This window comes from Leucopleurus acutus (assembly GCF_964270905.1).
Source record: "Leucopleurus acutus genome assembly, chromosome: 3".
Classification (NCBI taxonomy): Eukaryota; Metazoa; Chordata; class Mammalia; order Artiodactyla; family Delphinidae; genus Leucopleurus; species Leucopleurus acutus.
In genome coordinates this window covers 30,802,847-30,822,427 of record NC_139145.1, presented here as the reverse complement: position 1 = coordinate 30,822,427, position 19,581 = coordinate 30,802,847, and the positions used below count along the sequence as shown (strand labels likewise).

General features: G+C 46.1%; 1 protein-coding gene across 1 annotated transcript in view; it reads left to right on the top strand.

Moving 5' to 3' along the window:
* Positions 1-19,581, top strand: part of DOCK2 (dedicator of cytokinesis 2) — a 407,441-nt gene that overhangs the window by 359,658 nt on the left and 28,202 nt on the right. The window contains exons 35-41 of the mRNA XM_082836577.1: positions 2,733-2,889; positions 5,504-5,544; positions 9,647-9,737; positions 10,360-10,479; positions 14,632-14,721; positions 16,301-16,405; positions 18,679-18,820. Of these exons, the coding sequence (XP_082692703.1) occupies positions 2,733-2,889; positions 5,504-5,544; positions 9,647-9,737; positions 10,360-10,479; positions 14,632-14,721; positions 16,301-16,405; positions 18,679-18,820 (746 nt within the window). The remainder of the gene's footprint in view (positions 1-2,732; positions 2,890-5,503; positions 5,545-9,646; positions 9,738-10,359; positions 10,480-14,631; positions 14,722-16,300; positions 16,406-18,678; positions 18,821-19,581) is intronic.

Here is a 19,581-nt window from a genome sequence, read left to right as displayed (position 1 = left end):
TAGTTCCCAGAAGAGTACATGTTGAGTGCACAGATAGATAGATAGATAGATGGTGGACGGATGGGTGATTTCAAACCAATCTGCCCATCTACCTCTCCCACCCTAGACCGTATGAGCACTTTTCTTACCTTATGGCTAAAAAATAGATTAAGAAAGCCAAGACTTTGTTTTTCTAAACACTTGCTTCTCAAAGGACCAACCATATAGCATCACCTGGGAGCTTGTTAAAATGTAGAATCTCAGGCCTTACCCCAAACCTGCTGAATCAGAATCAATGAACGCAGTGCCCAGGTGATTCCCAAGCACACTGAAGTCTGCAAAGCAACAGACAAAGCCAGTTGTTCTTAATATTGGCTGAAAAAATAAAATACTGCTTCCTGGCTCCCATCCCCAGAGATACAAAGACATTGACCTAGAGTGGAGATTGAGCTTTGGAAAAGCTCCCCTTGTGATTCTGCCATGCGACCAGGGCAGAGAGCCACTGGTCTGGCCATGCTCAGGCCCTCAGATGCCTTCTACTGGGAGGCTGTGAGAAATCACACCCCAAACACTGGGACAAAGTTTCATTGCATTGTCATTAAGACGGAAAGCAAGGCTGGAAGTGACCATCCCACAAGGAGTTAGGCACAGCTGATGACTGAGCCAGGCAGGCCTAAATCACAGGGCAATTTCCATCTCTCCTTGAGACCCGGGAACAGGTGCTTCTCTCATGGCGAAGATGGATTTGTCTGATCACAGCCACAGCTTGAGACATCGCGTCCTTGCAGCATGGCTTGGCTTCTGGGCAGAATGACCCTCCAGAGTCCTCGCCTTCCTCACCTTCCCCCTCTTAGGAGCTCTTGGGACTTATAAACTGCTATGGGCAGAGTAGGCAGAAACAGACGTAGCCTGGGAAATGCTTGTCTACTCAAGATGCCTGAGAACACACCACAGTGTTTCTCTGCGGAAAATGCTGACCCGTGATTGTCTTGATTCCCAAGGTCACCACTGACTATCGGAATGATGCTGGGAAGGACATTTAACTTCTCTGGGCCTTGATTACCTCATCTGCAAAATAAGGGGAATAATTTTGACTTACCATAATGACTGTGATCACTTCTTTAGAAAAAGTGATTAGACAATGTCTGGTGGAGAATAAGTGATTAAGAAGTAGTCATTAACCAAAATTTTAATCCATCTGTCTCTCCCTACCTCTCCTGTGGGCTGCTTGAGGGTAGGCATGATTCTTTTTATATTTCTTTTTTTTTTTTTTTTAATATCTTTCTCCCCATCCCCGCCCTACACAATGCCTGGAATAGTGCCTAGCAACTGATAGGTACTTAAGGAATGTCACTATTTTAATTTTTGTTTTTAAAATTTAGAATATTATTATTACAACAAATGTTGTAAATTGTTCAAATACCATATGCACATTTCAGTTGAAAAATGAACATTATCCTCCTCTATTCCCCCACCTAGACCCCTTTTCAGAAGCAACGTGCATTTAGTTTGGTGTTTATCCTTCCTGACCGTATCTGTCACATTCATAAACACACAGAGACACATAAAAGTAGACACACAGGGACTTCCCTGGTGGTGCAGTGGTTAAGAATCCGCCTGCCAATGCAGGGGACACGGGTTCGATCCCTGGTCTGGGAAGATCCCACATGCCATGGAGCAACTACTGAGCCTGTGCTCTAGAGCCCGCGAGCCACAACTACTGAAGCCTGCTCGCCTAGAGCCCGTGCTCCACAACAAGAGAAGCCCCTGCTCGCCACAACTAGAGAAAGCCTGAGTGCAGCAATGAAGACCCAACACAGCCAAACATAAATAAATAAATAAAATAAAATTTTAAAAAGTAGACATGAACTTCCACTCACCTATAGCATTTGGTGGTTGAGAGCAGATGCTGGAGCCAGACTGTTGTTATTTACCAACTGTGTGACCTTGGACAAGTTAGTTGACCTCTCTGTGCATTCATTTCCCCATCTGCAAACATCTTATTTCATGAGACTGATGGGAGATTAAATGAGGTAAAATTTGTAAGACGTTTAGAATAACGCCTGGGACGTGGTAGGTTCTTTGCGAGTTGGTTAAATGGAACATAAGTATTGTTCTGAGACTCACTTTTCTCAACTATACATTTTACAGAGCTTTTTGTTTCAAAACATATTGATCTCATACTTTTTAATGACTTCATAGTCACATTTTGTGAATATGCTTTAATTGGACATTTAAGATAGTTCCAGCTATTTCACTATTAGACACAATTTGTACGTACTGTAAATATATCCTTACATACTTCTGGGATTATTTCTGTAAAATAGATTCCCCAAAGTAGAATTATTGGATCAAAGGATATGTACTTCGACAGTTTTTACAGATATCGTGAAAATTGCTGCCCCCAAAAGTTGTACCGATTTACTCCCAATGTGGGTCTGTAAAGGTGACCGTTTCTCCACACCATTGCCCTCAGTAGAAATTTATTTTTATTTTTTCTCATTTTGATGGTGGGGAAAAAGTTACTTTCTACACCATATGGGCAAATAAGCGTATAAATGAGTTAAGTGATTGAATAAAGGAACAAAATGAGCCAATGAACCAGGGGAACTTGGATACACCTGTCTGTTTGGCTTGTTCTCCACCCTTCCCGAGCCCCGCCCCCAACTCGCAGCCCCGCCCCCGCCCCCCAACCCCGAGCACGCTCTTTCTCCCTTGGCCTGGAGCTCACTGCCCTCCCGTCTGTGCCGCAGCCTGATGGAGTGTGCTGCAGAACACCCAACTATCTCCAAGTCCGTGGAGAACTTTGTGAACCTGGTCAAAGGCCTCCTGGAGAAGCTGCTGGATTACCGGGGCGTGATGACGGACGAGAGCAAAGACAACCGCATGAGCTGCACCGTGAACCTGCTGGTATGTGCGCGGCTCTCCCCGTTTTGGGTCAGATCGGAGTCTTGGGAGCAGGTCTGGCTTTGGGTTCCACTATGGCTCTGGATAGGGAAGCAGCCCTAAGGGCTTTAGAAATCAGACAAACGTGAGAGTGTCCTTTCCCTGACATCCGCTAGCTCTGCATCTTGAAGTCAATCATTTCACGTTCCCTGCGCCTCAGTTTATCATACATATGAAATGGGAATGACTATAGTTGGCTCTCCCCATCCAAGGGTTCGGCATTTGCTGATCCAACTACAGATTGAAAATAATCAGGAAAAAAAATTCCACAAACTTCCAAAAAGCAAAACTTGAATTTGCCTCATGCTGGCCACTATTTACATAGCATTTACATTGGATTTACAGCTCTTTACATAGCATTTACATTGTTTAAGTAATTATAAGTAATCTAGAGGTGATTTAAAGTATATGGATGTGCGTAGGTTATATGCAAATTCTACGCCATTGTATTTAAGGCACTTGAGCATTCTCAGACTTTGGTGTCTGTGGGGGTCCTGGGACCAATCCCCTGCAGCTGTCAGGGGATGACAGTATTTCCTTTAGCATTTAACACACAAAGAAGGAAGGTGGCAGCATAAAGAAGTTAAGAGTATGAGTTTTAGAGTCACATAGGCTGTGGGTTCTCATCCTACCTCTGGTAATTAATAGACTACACAAGTCAAGAAAGTTTTCTGAAGGTTTAGTTTTCTTATCTGTTCCATGGTGAAAATAATAGTACCTATTTCATAGGTTGCGTAGTCCTGACCCATGGTTAAATGCTCACTGTGTGTTCGTTTCCTTCTCTTACAGAACGAAGTAATACTGATAACTAGTATTTATAGAAAATTACTATGGGATAGGCTAACCAGAGCAGCTAGTCCCCAAACCCAGACTCTTCACCCCTGTACCACACGACCTGCCATTGGCCAGCTCCCAAATAGTCTCCCTTCAGATGTACTGTGATGTGGTTATGAGACAGCTAGTAGCAGCCACAGTGCTTCGTACTCACCATGCCAGCCCACCCTAAAGTGGTTAAAATGAATAAAGTTGACCAAAAGACCATGTGGCATCTATCACATCAATCCCCCCTGCCATTGCCAGTGTTCCAGAAATATAAATCCTGTCCCCATAGTTCTGTTGTGTGTCTTCTGTTTACCCTAAGTGGACTCTTTTTTTTTTTAATTCTATAGTTAAAATACACTTCCTCTTCAGTGATTTGAAAATGACTAACATATCTGTAATGAATGCTGAAGTCATTACAATTCAGCAACAATATGTTAAAGTGTATTATTATTTATTTTTTTGAATTTTTTTTTTTTATACAGCAGGTTCTCATTAGTGATCCATTTTATACATATCGGTGTATACATGTCAATCCCAATCTCCCAATTCATCACACCACCACCACCACCCCTGCCACTTTCCCCGCTTGGTGTCCATACATTTGTTCTCTACATCTGTGTCTCCTCAATGTCTGCCCTGCAAACCGGTTCATCTGTACCATTTTTCTAGGTTCCCTAAGTGGACTCTTTTTAAACAGCCCAGATATTGCCATTGATTTTCTGAAATGCTAAGGGGAGTTTAAAACTCCTGATTACAGCAGAAAGGAATTCATTGCTAATGACTCCACAAGGCCCAATTTACATAAAGAGCACCAGGAAGAGGGGTTTTCCAGGAGTTCAGCAGTTTCTCTCTTTGGAGAGGTAGAAGTTGGCTGAAGAAACTGACCTTCAACTGTCAGAATATGACCTGGGAGAAAGTTGGGACAGGCAGGTCTATAAGCAGTTAGACTCTGCTAGATTTTGATGTGTGGCTTAAACATGGTATCAGGGAGAAGAACAGGATGGGGTGGGTGTGTCTGGAGGTCTAGTATGGCTCTGCCACCCACTGACTATGCTCTGGAACACCTGGAACACATCACCTCGCCCTCTCGGAGCCTCAGGTGCACATGGTTGCATTGAATTAAACCTGGGTTTTCTCAAAGTGTGGCTCAAGGATCGGGTCCCGACCTCCTGGCTCAAAATCTGTAAGGACTTGTTTTAAAATGCACAGGATTCCAGGACAACTACTGGTCTACATGAGCCCTGAGCTGGAATAGGTATTGCCAGGCTTAAATGTTTTTGACTGTGGAATCTCAGCATAACTTCTGATAATTCTGCACTATCAGAAGTTATGATCTGTTATCATCACTGGGATCTGTTGTGATTACTATTACTCTATTGCTATTACTCTGATTCCAGCTCAGTTCTGCCTGAGTGCACGGTCTCGGCTTTCAAAGATCAAGCTGGGCTGCCTTTCATAGTAGACTTTGTCAAAGTAAACGGCCTCAATCTTGGCATCCCTCAGTGCAGCCAGTAGCTGGATTGCACCCCCCGATGTGACGGCTGAGATACTTCCTCTGTCCCTTTATAGTCTAAGGATCAGGGAAGTGACTTTCAAGGCAGAATGAGCTGCTTGATGCATTCAGGAAAGTAAATTTCTTGCTCCCATCTCGCCCAGGTAGTACGTAGCAATTTCCTCTCATCTTCATCACATTGCCTTCCACCCCTGCGGCTCTGCAAAGAAAAAACCTCATCACTGTTTTTCCTCCCTTATCTAGAATTTCTACAAAGATAATAATCGGGAAGAGATGTACATAAGGTAAGATTTTTGTTTTCTAAAACCCAGGCCTGCTGTGTCACTCTCCTGCCCAATACCCATCGACGGCTCCCCGCTGCCTTCAGTGTAGAGTTTAAGCATATCTTGTTGACACTTAGACCCTCTTTGTTCTGATTCCTATCCATCTCCCCAGATTCAACTCCTTCCATCTCCTACAATCAGCCCCCCAAATCCACTTGGAGTTCTCTGACCTGCCATGCTGTTTTGCTGTGGATTGAGCTGGTGAATTGCACTTGCGTTTGTTACGAGATTGGCATGCAGAGCCCTAGTCCAGGGTTGGTAGTTAGAACATCCGCCAGCCCAGCTCTGAAGGGAAAAAAATACCAAGATGTATGATGCCCGCTTCTTTGTAGGCATTTAAAAGATATGTATTTGAACATCATATGAAGGATTCTGGGGGGACATTCGGCTGAAGCAAAGAACTCCCTTGCCAGTGTGTCTCAGGATCTCATTTTTTTCCTCCAAAGTTTTTTTTATTGGTACTTTTACTCATTACAAAAATAATACATACTTATTACCAAAAAAACCTCATAAAACACAGACAAGCAAAACAAAAAATGAAATAAACTCCCATAATCTGTACATATTCCCAGACCTTTTTATATTTATGTTTATATATAGATCAAATTCTATGCATGCCTAGTTCCTGCAAAAATGAGATCATATTGCTCATAATTTATTCTTTGCTTGACAAGAATAGCATGTCAACAGAAGTATTTCAACTTAATTTTTAACGAAACTATAAAATTCCCTTTCCAGAATACACCATAATTTATATAGCCAATCCTATGTTGTTGAATATTTAGGTTGTTTCCAACTTTCTTCTATCATAAATAGCACAATGACAAATTCTTGGACATACATATATCTTTATGCATCTCCTTATGAGACAAAAGCCTGCAAAGTGGCGTTGGCTGTAAGGGTTAACGACCAAGGCCCTTTCAAGGCTTTTGACACATCCTATCAAAGACCGGAGACTGCAAGTCCAAATTCACTCTGCAAAATACTGCAAATATTTTTAGGTACTTAGTTTAGCATTATTCCAGAAATAAGAACTATCATTTGGAAAAAAGGTAATTCCATAGGTTGTCCTGAGCTTGGTTAGTATTTATAACATCACTAGACATGACTTATTGTAGTGGCATGGGGCTTTGGATCCAAAGGGCCTGGGGGGCTTTACCTTTTTTCCTCTGTGACCCTGGATAAATCACTCAGTGTCTTCGGGCTGAGGTTTCCCCATGTAGAATGTTTCCGTTCTGTTCTGAGGATTAAATGAGATGCTACAGGTAGAGTGCCTGGCACAGGGTTCTCTCCCCCAACATCTTTTCTTTTCTTCCCATTTTAGAAACACAGATGAGGAATCCCAGATTTCCATAAGTTTTGGAGATGTGAATCCTATAGTAATCTAGGAAGACCACATTTGCCTAAACCAGACATTGTAAACAGGATATAGTATGAAAATCTGTCCTATTTGGCAGGCATAGTATTTAAAAACATTTTTAATTGGTTGCCAAATTTTAAAACTCTAGAGATGTTACATAAAAATCAAAATTTCCCTCTTCTGAAAAACTCAGAAGGTATGGCAACACTGGGCCCTCATCCTGTCCTGACGACCACTGCCTAGACTAGGTGGTAGTGGCCCCTTTAGACGGGGGCAGGAGTGCTCTGGTCGTGACATCGTTTCCATTCCCCATTGAACTTCATCCCATCCACCTCACTCAAGCTGCCCACCTGGCATCTGTTTGCATTCACATCCCTAGTCGGGCCCATCAGGGTGTCTTCCATTGGGCTCTGTAGTTGATCACCAAACCCTTGAGTTGACAAAGGATAGGAGGGGGTGCCTTGGCCAATTAAGGAGTTGAAAGCAGCAGGGAAGCTCTCCCTCCGACTACTCTCTTCAAATTTTTTGGACCCAGTCATCAGGAATCTAAGAGACCAAGGCCGGGCAGGTGGAGATAAGACAGGATTTGACCATCTACGCAGGGGTTTTTAAAGGTTGACCGCAGGCTCAACACTCCTTACACACACGCCACGTGGAGTTTCCCTGAAAGCTCTATTGATCAGCAGAAAGTTAGGGCAGCAGGAGTGACTGTAGAGGCAGAAATAGCTGCTATCAAAACCTGGTTCTGTCTATTTCTAGCTCTATCTACTCTAGTGTAGGTCTCAGTTTTCTTACCTATAAAAGAATTGTTGGGAGGATGAATTGATATAATATATAAAGCACCCATTAGTAGAATGAATAAATGAATGAAGACTCTCTCTTGGATGCTCCTCTACTCATCCTCTTACCTTGGGATCCCAGCCCAACTGTCACACTAGGGGAACCTTTCTAGAAGCCCTACCTGGATGAGTCCTGCTCTCGTAGTACCATAGACCTCTCCTTCAGAGCATTGATCACAGCTGTATTTTTGCAATTACTTATTTGATTATTTGATTGATGCCTGTCCCTTTTCCTAGATTATAAATCCCAAACCCTGAGAGTGGCATCTGCTTTTGCCACCATTTATCTGTAATGCCTGGTACAGCCTGTGTGCTCAGTACAGCTTTGCTGGTTGAATAAATAAATGAGCAAAAGGTCACTAGCTCATTAGTTATCAGAAACCACTAATTGAACTTTCTTCCCCTTAAAATCTTTGGCAGTCCCTACCCTGAGTTCAGGCAGCCTCCATTTGGCTCTCTGGCCATGTTTTATGTAGCCAGGGACATTCAGCTCTAGCTCCTCCTTGGGTGACATTCTAAGCAGAAAGTTTTCTTATAAAAGGAATCTAAGCCTGAGCATTGAGACTTGCTTTGAGTACAGATGCTTGAGAAGCCCTTTGTTCCCTGTAGTTAGACAACCAAGGCAGAATATTGGCATGGTTACAGACAGCACCTTTCCTCTTGGAGGAAGGACCAAGGGCATCACATCACAGCATCTTCCCTTCACCAGTTACTAAGAGCTGAGTTTAAATAAATGCTCCTGATGACGTGCAAGTCACCAAAGCAGTGGGGGTTTTTTGGCTCTGGATTCTGCTTCCAGCAGTGGCAGGAGGGAACGTTTTGTAGAAGAACGTGGTTCACAATGACAGTAGATAATGGCTGTCACTGCTCAGCACTGGCTACGGGCTAATCGCTTTCGGTGCGTACTCACATTTATGAGCAGCAGCGCAGGCTGTCATTCACAGGGCCTTTTATACACGATCTGCTTGTCCCTTTATAGGCCCGGCAACTCTATAGGTAGGTTCTCTGAGCACTGCCATTTTACAGATGAGCAAACTAAGGCACAGAGAAGTGAATTCACTGCCCCTTAATACTTACTATGTATCAGGTAATTGAGCTAAGCTCCCTTCCTTTGTTCTTGTCCTGTTCTTAACACCTTTCAACCGTAGACTCATTCTAGGATTCAGAACTGGATTGTCTCATTGGAAGAGGGTGGGAGATGGGAATGTGATTACAGTTGAATAGTAGGTTCTCTCTGCTGACAGCTCCAGGCCTCCACGTGAATATCCAGTCTCTAGCCCCTGGTCCACTTCCTTTGCTTATCAGAAAATTCAGTTCCTTTACATCTAGAGAGCATTGAAGAGAGGGTAGGAGTTGCCCTTTACAGTGCTGTGGCTCGTCCATGCCCTTGGAGTCGTACAATGATTAGGGCATAGGCTCTGAAGGCAGTTAGACTGGGATCACATTCCAGTTCTTCATTCATTAGCACATGACCCCTGACAAGCTATTTATTTCTCCTTGCCTGATTTCCCTTGTTGTATTGCACTGGGCAGAGTCTTCACTATCAAGCTGAATACTGGCTGGAATGTTACCTAACTTCTCCAGGCCAGAATTTTCTTATCTGTAAATGAGAAGTCTCGATGGACCTATTTTACACGATTGTCTGACAGATTAAATGATCTGAGGCATTCAAAATACTTAGCATGGTTCCCATCATACACTAAATGCCCCACGAGTGCTAGGTGCTATCACTGTCACCCATGCGAGTCTGGATAGGTAGAGGGAATGGAGGACTCCCTTGTGACTCAGTTGTTCTTTCTGGCCTGGCCCTACCACCTGCCTGCTTATTATTGCACCTGGTGATTTAGCATATTTCCCCAAACAGGTACCTGTACAAACTCCGCGACCTTCACCTGGACTGTGACAATTACACAGAGGCTGCCTATACACTCCTTCTCCACACCTGGCTTCTCAAGGTACTGCCTTTCCAGTAAAGGGGATTCATGCTGGGATCCCCATGGAGCCCTCACAGCAAGTTGAAGAGTGAAAAAGAAAAAGAATTAGCCAAATACATTTTGTTCTGCTCTGTGTCCCCAAACTCTTAACCTGACAGGTTACTTTTCTGCACTGCTTTGTCTGGTCGCATAAGGTTTCTAGTGACCCTCACATTCAGCAGCAACAACACCCGAGATACAGCTTGCAGTTTTACGTAACATTCAAACTGTTTTATATAACATCCAAACATCAACTGTAAATCATTAGCATGCCCTGTGAGCTGTTTTTCTCCTCTTGAAAGTGCTGCTGGAGCAGGACAGATTCTGTAAGATTTCCTTTGGCTTTTGAAGTGCTGAGACCATGTCTTGCAGGGTTTCAGAGAAAAATCCTACAAGCCATACACATGAGCCAATGGAGAGTCAAATAAGTGTAACTCCACAGCAATGAGGAGGCGCTTCCCGTGGAAACTGCAGACCAGCATCTCTCTGATTGACACTCAGGGTGACAAGGAGGCCGGCAGGGGTGTTTGCAGGGATTCCTCCCACTCCTCAGCAGTAGGGGAGACACCTGCCTCAGGTGACTGTGTGTGTCCTCTCTCCGCAGTGGTCAGACGAACAGTGTGCATCGCAGGTCATGCAGACAGGCCAGCAGCACCCCCAGACCCACCGACAGCTGAAGGAGACGCTCTATGAGATCATCATAGGCTACTTTGACAAAGGAAAGGTAATTGGTCCCTGCCCTTCCTCTCTCCGTGGAAACCCTAGCTACCAGAAAGGATTGTTCTCTCCCATATTTTACACCCAGTCCATCTGCAGGTCTGGTCAGCTCTCCCGCCCGACCCTAAGTCTGATCACTTCTCTCCATCTCCATTCCTTCCACCTCCATTCAAGGCACCAACATTGCTCACCTGGACACTCAGTGAATCCTAAGCAATCTCCCTGTTTCCTCTATTCCCCCCAACAGATCATCCTCCATATGGGAAACGGTGATCATAAAACATGCATTGGATCACGCCATTGTCCTGCGTACAGTCATCTCAAATGGCTCTCCCAATCCACTTAGAACAAATTACACAATCCCTCCCATGACCCATGAGGCCCCACACAAGCTGTCCCCTGACTGCTTCTCTCATTTCATCTCTGCCAGGCTCCCTTTTGCTCACATGCTCTATGCCAAGCTCTTTTCCACCTCAGGGCCTTTGCACTTGCTTTTCCCAGCTTAGAACATTTCTCCTCCATATCTTACCACGGCCAGCTCCTTCTCACAGCTCAGGGTTTTGCCCAAGCAAAGGATGTCATGTCCTGAAGGAGGCCTTCGCGGACCACCTGAGACACAGCAGCACTCCTGCCCTGAGTCACTCTTACTGACTTATCTTCAGAGTACTTATCACTATCAGACACGACCTTGATCGTTTTGTTTTTGCTTGCTCATGTCTGGCTCCCCACTTTAGAAGGCCATGAGCACAGAGACTTGCCTTGTCCACTGCTAAGTGCCCCGTAGCTAGCACAGAGCCTTACATATGGGGCCTAGTAGATATATATTGAATAACTTAATTAATTGAACGTATGAATGACATCATGGTACCATCATTGATCTCTAAACAGCAAGGACAGGACGTTTTGCTGGGTTAGGTCTGGAGGTTGGCCAGACCTGCTACTGCCCATCCTCCAGTCTCCAGTAGACCTTCAGGAAACACCAACCCAAATGCCGTAGGAAGCATAGCACGGTGGTTAAGTGCTCAGGCTCTGGGTTTCAAGCCTCGTTCCTCTACCACCCACAATCTCCTTGGCCTTTCAGAGATTCCAATTCCCCATCCATAATAGTGGGACATTAACAGTACGTACTTCCTAGTTGCATTGTGAAAATTAGGTGAGAAAATGCATGTAGAGCACCTAACAGAGGACCTGGTACATAGTAGTAGCTTGTTAAATTTTAACTGTCATCATTATTACCTACTCTGCCCTCGAGGCCCCAGTTGACTGGCCACTTCCTCTGTCAAGTTTTTCTTGAGTCCTCCAGCTTCCGTACAGCTCTGCCTCTCCTCTGAATGGCAAGGCCTCTTACAGTTCATCAAGACACAATTTAATACTTAATTTTGACCTGTTCTGTCACTGCAGTTCATTGCATCTGTCTTAGTCTGATCTTCCCACCTTCCCTGGAAAGATAAAATGAGGTAATGTCTGTGGAAGGGCTTATAAATTCCCAGGAGTTGAGCAGTTGGAGAACACTGTCTTTATAATTTACAATCATAAGCCTCTTGAGGGCAGAGACTCTGCCATCCCTGGAACCTCCTGTCCTGCTGACTCGATGTCAGAGCTTACTCTTGGTTTATGAGCTGACTAAGTCGGTCACAGTGTGAAAGCCCCAAAAGGACATGTCAAGCCTTGTCCTCTGCCAACTATCCAGTTCAACCCACTCTGTGCTGAGCAGAGAGGAAAAAGGCATAATCCCCAGTGTCAAGGAGCTTATTATCTAGTGGGCAAAGCAGACATACCGATTATCATCTTTTTTTGCACACAACCCTTTGGCGTTGTGCAATAACGGGGAAAGGAGGCAGGAACAGGGTGGTATTAAAGTACTTTGGGAGCAGAGAGGAGGGGGCAGATGGGTATAGCTCACCCTGGAAGCCACTGCTGTCGTAGCTTCTAGAATGAAGCCCAAACTCTTTAGCATCCCTTTAACTTCCTTTCCCCATATCTCCCCTCATGGAGACTCATTGATCTAGACACACACAATGACTTTCTACTCCATAAGTCCATCTGTCATTACCTGGTGGGCTCCTGTACATCCCTCAAAACCCAACTAGTACATCTGTTTATGTGTGTGCTTTACACACTCCTATGTCATGAAAGCAGAGACTGTGTCTTGGCCATTTTTATCACTGTTCCGTCAGTGTATACCATGCCCAGAAGCCAGCAGATGCTCAGTAACTAATGTATGAGACTCAGGGATCAGGGACTGTCAGAGGTCTTAGTGACCACATGGGCAGACCTGAAGGAAATTCCAGGTATCTGACTCCCTGCCTGTCCCCCTCCTTGGCCCCTTAGTGATCTCTTAACACATGGGGAGAGTATTTCTGGCATGTTATGGTGGGAAGTTGGCAAAGACCTCCACTTGAGCTGAACAGTCCCCTGGCCCGGCCTGGGGGTTTTAAAGAAAGCCCCAGGGACTTCCCTGGTGGCACAGTGGTTGAGAATCCTCCTGCCAGTGCAGGGTACACGGGTTCGATCCCTGGTCCGGGGAAGATCCCACATGCGGTGGAGCAGCTAAGCCCGTGTGCCACAACTACCGAGCCTGCGCTCTAGAGCCCTTGAGCCATGACTACTGAGCCCACGCACCACAACTACTAAAGCCCACACACCTAGAGCCCGTGCTCCGCAACAAGAAGCCACCGCAGTGAGAAGCCCACACACTGCAACACAGAGTAGCCCCCTCTCACCGCAATTTGAGAAAACCCACGCGCAGCAATGAAGACACAATGCAGCCAAAAAAAAAAAAAAAAGCCTCAGCCCAGCCTGGTCTGTGGACTTGATTCCTCCTGGCACATAAAGCATTTTTATGCTGCTCATTAAGCTGTCCATGGGTTTACAGCCGTGGCTCCTCCACTCAGCACTTGCCTTTATTTATTTTTATGCTTGGATGCAGAGAGAGCACTTTTGCGACAAAGCACACACTGTGTTTTGGCAACGTCGCCTCTCTCCTCCCCCACCTCCCCCAGCTTTTCCATTAAGGTGCATCTTCCATTTTAAGCCAAATGTGAAATGTAATGGGTGTCCCTTGAGATTGCCAGATCTCCAGCCCACCCAGCACCTCCCTCTGCCTCTCTGCAGAGGTTGATGACCCCTTTGATCAAGGATGGGATGATAATCTATTGGTTTCAGTCAGAACGGAGCAGATGAAAAGGACCCCCTCTGTCCAGAGTTTGTTTTTCAGATTTTTTTTTAAAGATGGAAAAGACCTATTTAAAAAAAGTTTTCATCACTCTTTTTCATGCTGCCCCCTGCACAGTCACCCTAAATAACACCGTTAAGAAGTGATGGGTATAAAGTTTCATTTACGCAAGATGAATAAATTCTAGACATCTTCTGTACAACATTGGGCCTATAGTTAACAATTCTGTATTGTGCATTTAAAAATCTGTTAAGTGGGTAGATCTCAGGTTGTGTCCTCACCACAAGTTTTTTAAAAAGTGAGAGAAAGAGAGGGAGGGAGGAAGGGAGGGAGGGAAGAAAGTTGGCCAAAGGAAAAAAGAAAGTGACGGACTGGCAGAGTGGAAAGATCCTAAGAGCGAACATCAGGGGAACTGGATCTGGCCTCAACTCTGTCCCCGGAAACTCGCTGCCCTCTTACTTCTTTGTGAACCATTTCTCTTTGGGAAATGGGGTTCCCAGCTCCCTGCCCCACCTGCACACAGGGAGCTGAGGCAGTCAAATGTTCATTTACTGAGCACTTCTAAGGGAGGGAATGAAGCACAAGGTCGAGGGTCACACTCAGGTGTGCATCCTGGCCCTGCTTTTGCTTGGGCGTTTGACCTGGGGCAGATGCTCTGCTGATCTGAGCCTCCATTTCTCACCTGGGAAATGCAGATGCTACTAGTCACCTCTCAGGGTGGTTGTGAAGATCCCGAGAGCATGTAAATAAAGTATCCAGCCTCGTCTGTGGGTGTTCCATTATTTATCACGAAACGAGGGTGAGAGGCAGAGGGTAGGTCTGCTTCCTGGGAAACGCTCAGCTCCCTGGGTGTGGGACTGGGTCCGGGCCAGAGTAAGGCCCGAGGCTCAGTCCCAGGAGAGAGCTGCCCTGGTCCCTTCCTTAGCAAGGGCTCTGCAAGCCTGGAGGTCCCCCTAACCGTTGTCTCCACGACCTTCCTCGTAGATGTGGGAAGAGGCCATCAGTCTTTGCAAGGAGCTGGCGGAACAGTATGAGATGGAGATCTTTGACTATCAGCTGCTGAGCCAGAACCTGGTAAGCTGTCCCCAGGGGGAGCTGACTGCCCTGGAGGCTGGGTGCTCAGGGCCTCAGCCTGGCAGAGAGGCTGGGCAGAGGGGGAGGCGGGGCGGGAAGCCACATGGGGTTAGGACACCAGGAAAGGAATGGAAGTAGGGCCTGAGCTGAGCCAGGCTGTGCTGAGCATCTCCCTCCCCGTTGGGAATATTTCCCAAGGGAGGTCTTCTGGGAAAACTCATCAGTTTCTCAGATGGAGCGTTAAGTACCTGCTTGGCGCTGGGGCCGCTGCTGTTGCCCACCCAGTAAACACTGTGCTACATTTGCAGGAAAATTCCCACAAATCACTAGGCCAATTAAATAAAAACGCAAATGCGTGCTTTCTGATTAACAGGTAAATCACATTAAAATGCTCCCCATCTGGCCATCCCCATTAGCTCCTCGAAGCTTGTGACTTGGTGGTACCAGTGGAAAGTGGGGGGAAGCCCCCCTATCCTGCTTATGCCGCAGAGGCCAGGGCTTGGGGGTGGGTGACCCCTGCAGGGAAAATGCAGAACTTTTTGTCTGCTCCCCCCACTCTCTTCCCACTGGCCTGAGAGCCAGGACCCCAGGGCCCCATCTGAGCCCATTTTGAGATGCCAGTCCAGCTGTTCGTAGGGAACTGTAAAACGAGAGTCAGAATGTTGGAAGAAGATTGATAGCTTTTTCTGGCGGGGGGATGGACATGGATTATAGTGTTCTAAGGTATGATGCAAACACACACTGCTTGCACCAAGAAACACTTATATCTACCTGAGTCTGTCCACATAGTTGTTTGTGGGTGTGGAGGCACGCACGCCTTCTAAATGTGTGCAGTGCACAGGCACACACAGAGCACACATCCATGCACACACACGTACCCAGTACACATTCACGCACACGCTCATGGGCATGCACGTCCGTGCACCAAGCCCACATCGCACCGGCTTCATGTCCAGGGCCACACACATTTATCTTCCATGTTGTGTCCAATTTAAGGTGCACCATTCTATTTTACGTGCCCCATCATGATTTCTCTCCAGTTAATAGCAATTGGGAGATGCCATTAGGTGTAAAGTAAAACACAAACTATTTTCAAAGATGTTAAAATATGAAAAACACACACCTCTTGGAATTGATGAAATATGTTAGGTGTGCATACACAGGAAGACATCTATATCCGGAAACACTTATCCATCCATAGGCCGTCACAAACACACTTCCAGTGAGAGTGGAGTGACGATGCTGCTGGGGGCTCTGAACAGCTGGCTGGATTCAGTTCCATACTTCCTGGCTGCGCTGTGAGATACCATTTCTTTATCTGCAAAACAGAGATACAATTCCGTGGGATTGTCATGAGGGCAATGCAAGTAAATGTGCTGGTGCAGGCAGCGTGATTAACAGGGTATCTGGTTACAGCCATTACTATTAGGATTACAGACAGTTCCATGACTATGCAAACATGTGCACTCGGCACATTGGCTCTGGTGGAAGGATCCCATCTTAACTGTGGCCTCTTGGAGTTGAATGTGCCTTTAATATACATCTGTGTTGTCACAAGCTATGAGTTTTCTTCTTCCAGGTCCAGCAGGCAAAATTCTATGAAAACATCATGAAAATCCTCAGACCCAAGCCAGACTACTTTGCTGTGGGATACTACGGCCAGGGTTTCCCCTCCTTTCTCCGGGTAAGCCTGTGGGTGACGCAGACACAGGCCAGGGATCCGCGGCCTTGGCATCCCGGCTCTCCCTCTGTGCTTTGAGGCTCTGCTTGTGCTCAGAACCTGTGCCCTTCTCTGTCTGAACGCTGTGCCCACCTTCACACACACCCCAGTCCCCCTCCATCATCAGCACCTCAGCCACCCCCCATGTTTCTCTACATACACAGCAATCAGAGCTGCCCTGTGAGGTAGTGAGCACCCCATACTGGGAATGAGGTGCTCAGAGAGGCTGGAGGAGCTCTGCTACCCAGCAGGCACTGCAGAGCACTAGTTGTCAGACCTTTTGGTCTCAGGGCCATTTTTTCTCTGAAAAATGATCAAGGCCCCTGAAGAACTTCTGTATTTGTAGACTTTATCTGTCTACATTTACGTTACTCAAAATTAAAGCTAAGAAGATTTTTAAATGCAGTTGTCCCTTGGTATCCACCAGGAATTGGTTTCAGGACCCTCTGCAGATACCAAAATCCAGTACTCAAGTCCCTTGTATAAAATAGTGTAGTATTTGCATATAACCTCCGAAGTGCTTTAAATCACCTCTAGACTACTTATAATACCAAATACAATGTAAATGCTATGTAAACAGTTGCTGGAGTGCAGCAAATTCAAGTTTTGCCTTTTGGAACTTTCTGGAATTTTTTTTCAAATATTTTTGATACACGGCTGAATCCATGGATTAAGAACCTGAAGACACGGAGGATTAACTGTATCCATTTATTTAAAAATAAGAAGAATAAACCCATCATATGTTAACATAAATTAGATCTTTATGAAAATGGCTGTATTTTCCAATAAAAAATTAGTGCATATAGTGAGATTGTTTCATATTTTTGCAAATCTCTTAAATATCTAGATTAAGAGAAGGCAGCTTAGATTCTTATATCTGCTTCTGCATTCAATCTGCATCATGCAGCCTTAAATGTATACTCATGAGAGAATGAGAGTGAAAAAGGAAAATGGCTGTTATGATGAAAAGAGTTTTAATCTTGTGAGCCCCTGACGGGGTCTTGGGGACCCTCAGGGATCTCCTGGAGCACAGTGTCTGAACTGCTGCTTTCCTGGTTTATTGATTCATCATGGAGAGAGTTGCGTTAGGTCAGCTGAAGGCTTCCCTTCTGGTCTTTGAGTCTGTGGTTCAATCCTCAGGTCAGGGAGATACAAAAGAAAGCTGACCTCACCTGATTGAGTCTCGTCAAGGAGATAAACCACTCACCATGACCAATCGGTGTGGCAGTCAGGGTGGCCCTCCGGAGTGAGCTGCAGAGGGGGGCGCTAGTGAAGGTTTCCTGCGTGGAATAGAGATGACTTCCCACACCTGATCCTGCATCACAGACCCCTGGGGAACTTGTTAAAAGTTCACATTCCTGGGTCCCACTCCCACAGACTCCATTTCAGCAGGTCTGGAGTGAGGCCCAAGAATCTGAACTTCTAGAAGGCTCCTAGGCTTTTGTGATGAGAGGCCAGGTTTGGAAACAAACACTGGTATGTAAAGGTCAGTGGCAGACATGCGTTTGGACAGAAGAATTTAGGGGCCATTAGAGGCAGCACAGATATGGTCTAAAACAGGGTTTCTCACCTTCAGCTCTGTGGACATTTTAGACCAGGTAACTCTTAGCTGTGAGGGCCTGTCCTCTGCATTGAAGGATGTTTAGCAGCACCCTGGGCCTCTACCCACTAGGTTCCAGTAGTGGCCCTCTCTGGAGCTGTGACAACCAAAAGTGTTTCCAGGCATTGCCAGCATCCCAGATCACGCCCTGTTTGAAAATGACCAGTCTAAAAGAAGCTGACATGGTCAAGGAACAATAAAGAGCGTGTTTCCACGGATCCAAGTGATGGAGGACCTGAATGCTGGTCCCTTCCAGCCCACAGGTCCAGCCCACATGGTCCAGCCCACAAGGTCCATTAAAGGCAGGAGGGAAACTGTGTGGTCAAGTAAATGGGAGAGTGGGTGTGACACAGTGAAAGCTGAGTGAGGAATTATTCTGGAAGCTGCACATAAGATCGTTTGAAGAAAAAGTTCTCAGCATCCATGATCTCCTCTCCCTTTAGAACCCATCTTTTTAAAGAAGTGGTGTGTCTAGCTAGAAGGTCAGTGACTTGAGCTCTTCCTTTCTTTCCCTTGGGGAGAAACAGAGAGTGGAGAGATCTATAGAAGGTCCCCGTGACAGGCCTCCCAGCTTTGCTTGAACCATCTCCTCCAGGGCTGGGCCCTGGGATCTCTGATGGGTGTCATTTCTCTGCAGAACAAAGTGTTCATCTACCGAGGGAAGGAGTATGAGCGAAGAGAAGATTTCCAGATGCAGCTGATGAGCCAGTTCCCCAACGCAGAGAAGATGAACACAACCTCTGCCCCCGGGGATGATGTGAAGAATGCCCCAGGCCAGTGTATCCTTTAAGAATGCCCCAGCCAAGGGCCAGGCATGGGCAGCCCTGCCGGGACTTCAGTCCACAGAGCCCCGTCTTAGAGCTCAGAACTGCTGCCAGAATCATTGCAGTGGTGCCAATATTAGTGTCCAGTGTGGGATCCAAAAAGAACCCATCTCAGGAAACTCTAAATGTTGCATTCATTGATAAGTTCACTCACTCACTCATGCCTTCATTCTTGTGATGAGTACTGCCAGCCCTGACTCTGCCAAGCCTTGTGCAAGGCATTGGAGACTACACTCACAAAGTGGTTCTACCTCCAGGGAGCTTTCAGTGTAGCAAGTAAAAGACATTGAACAGCTAATTGCGTTGTTAAATATGCATTGAGAAAAACGTGATCAATGCTAAAAGAAAGCCCTTCAGCTTGCCGTGATTGGGAGGGCAGGGAACGCTTCCTTGAGGAGGGCGATGTTGAAGGTGAGGTAATGAGCCAAAGCTTAGTGGGAGGGGGGAAGGATGTCCCAGACAGCGGGAAGAGCCGCCATCCGCAAAAGCAAAGGTTCCGAGAACTGGAATGGTGCCACATTGCCCTTATAATAAAACCAAAATCCTGACCAAGGCCTGCGAGGCTGTCTGTCCATCATCTGACCCCTTCCTGTGTCTCCAATGTCCTCGCCTCCGAACCTTCCTTCCCTTTGTCTCTGGCCGCACAGATCTTGTTTCTGTTCCTTAAACGTGCCCAGCTTGTCCCCGCCTCTGGGCCTGTGCATTCTCTCTTCCCT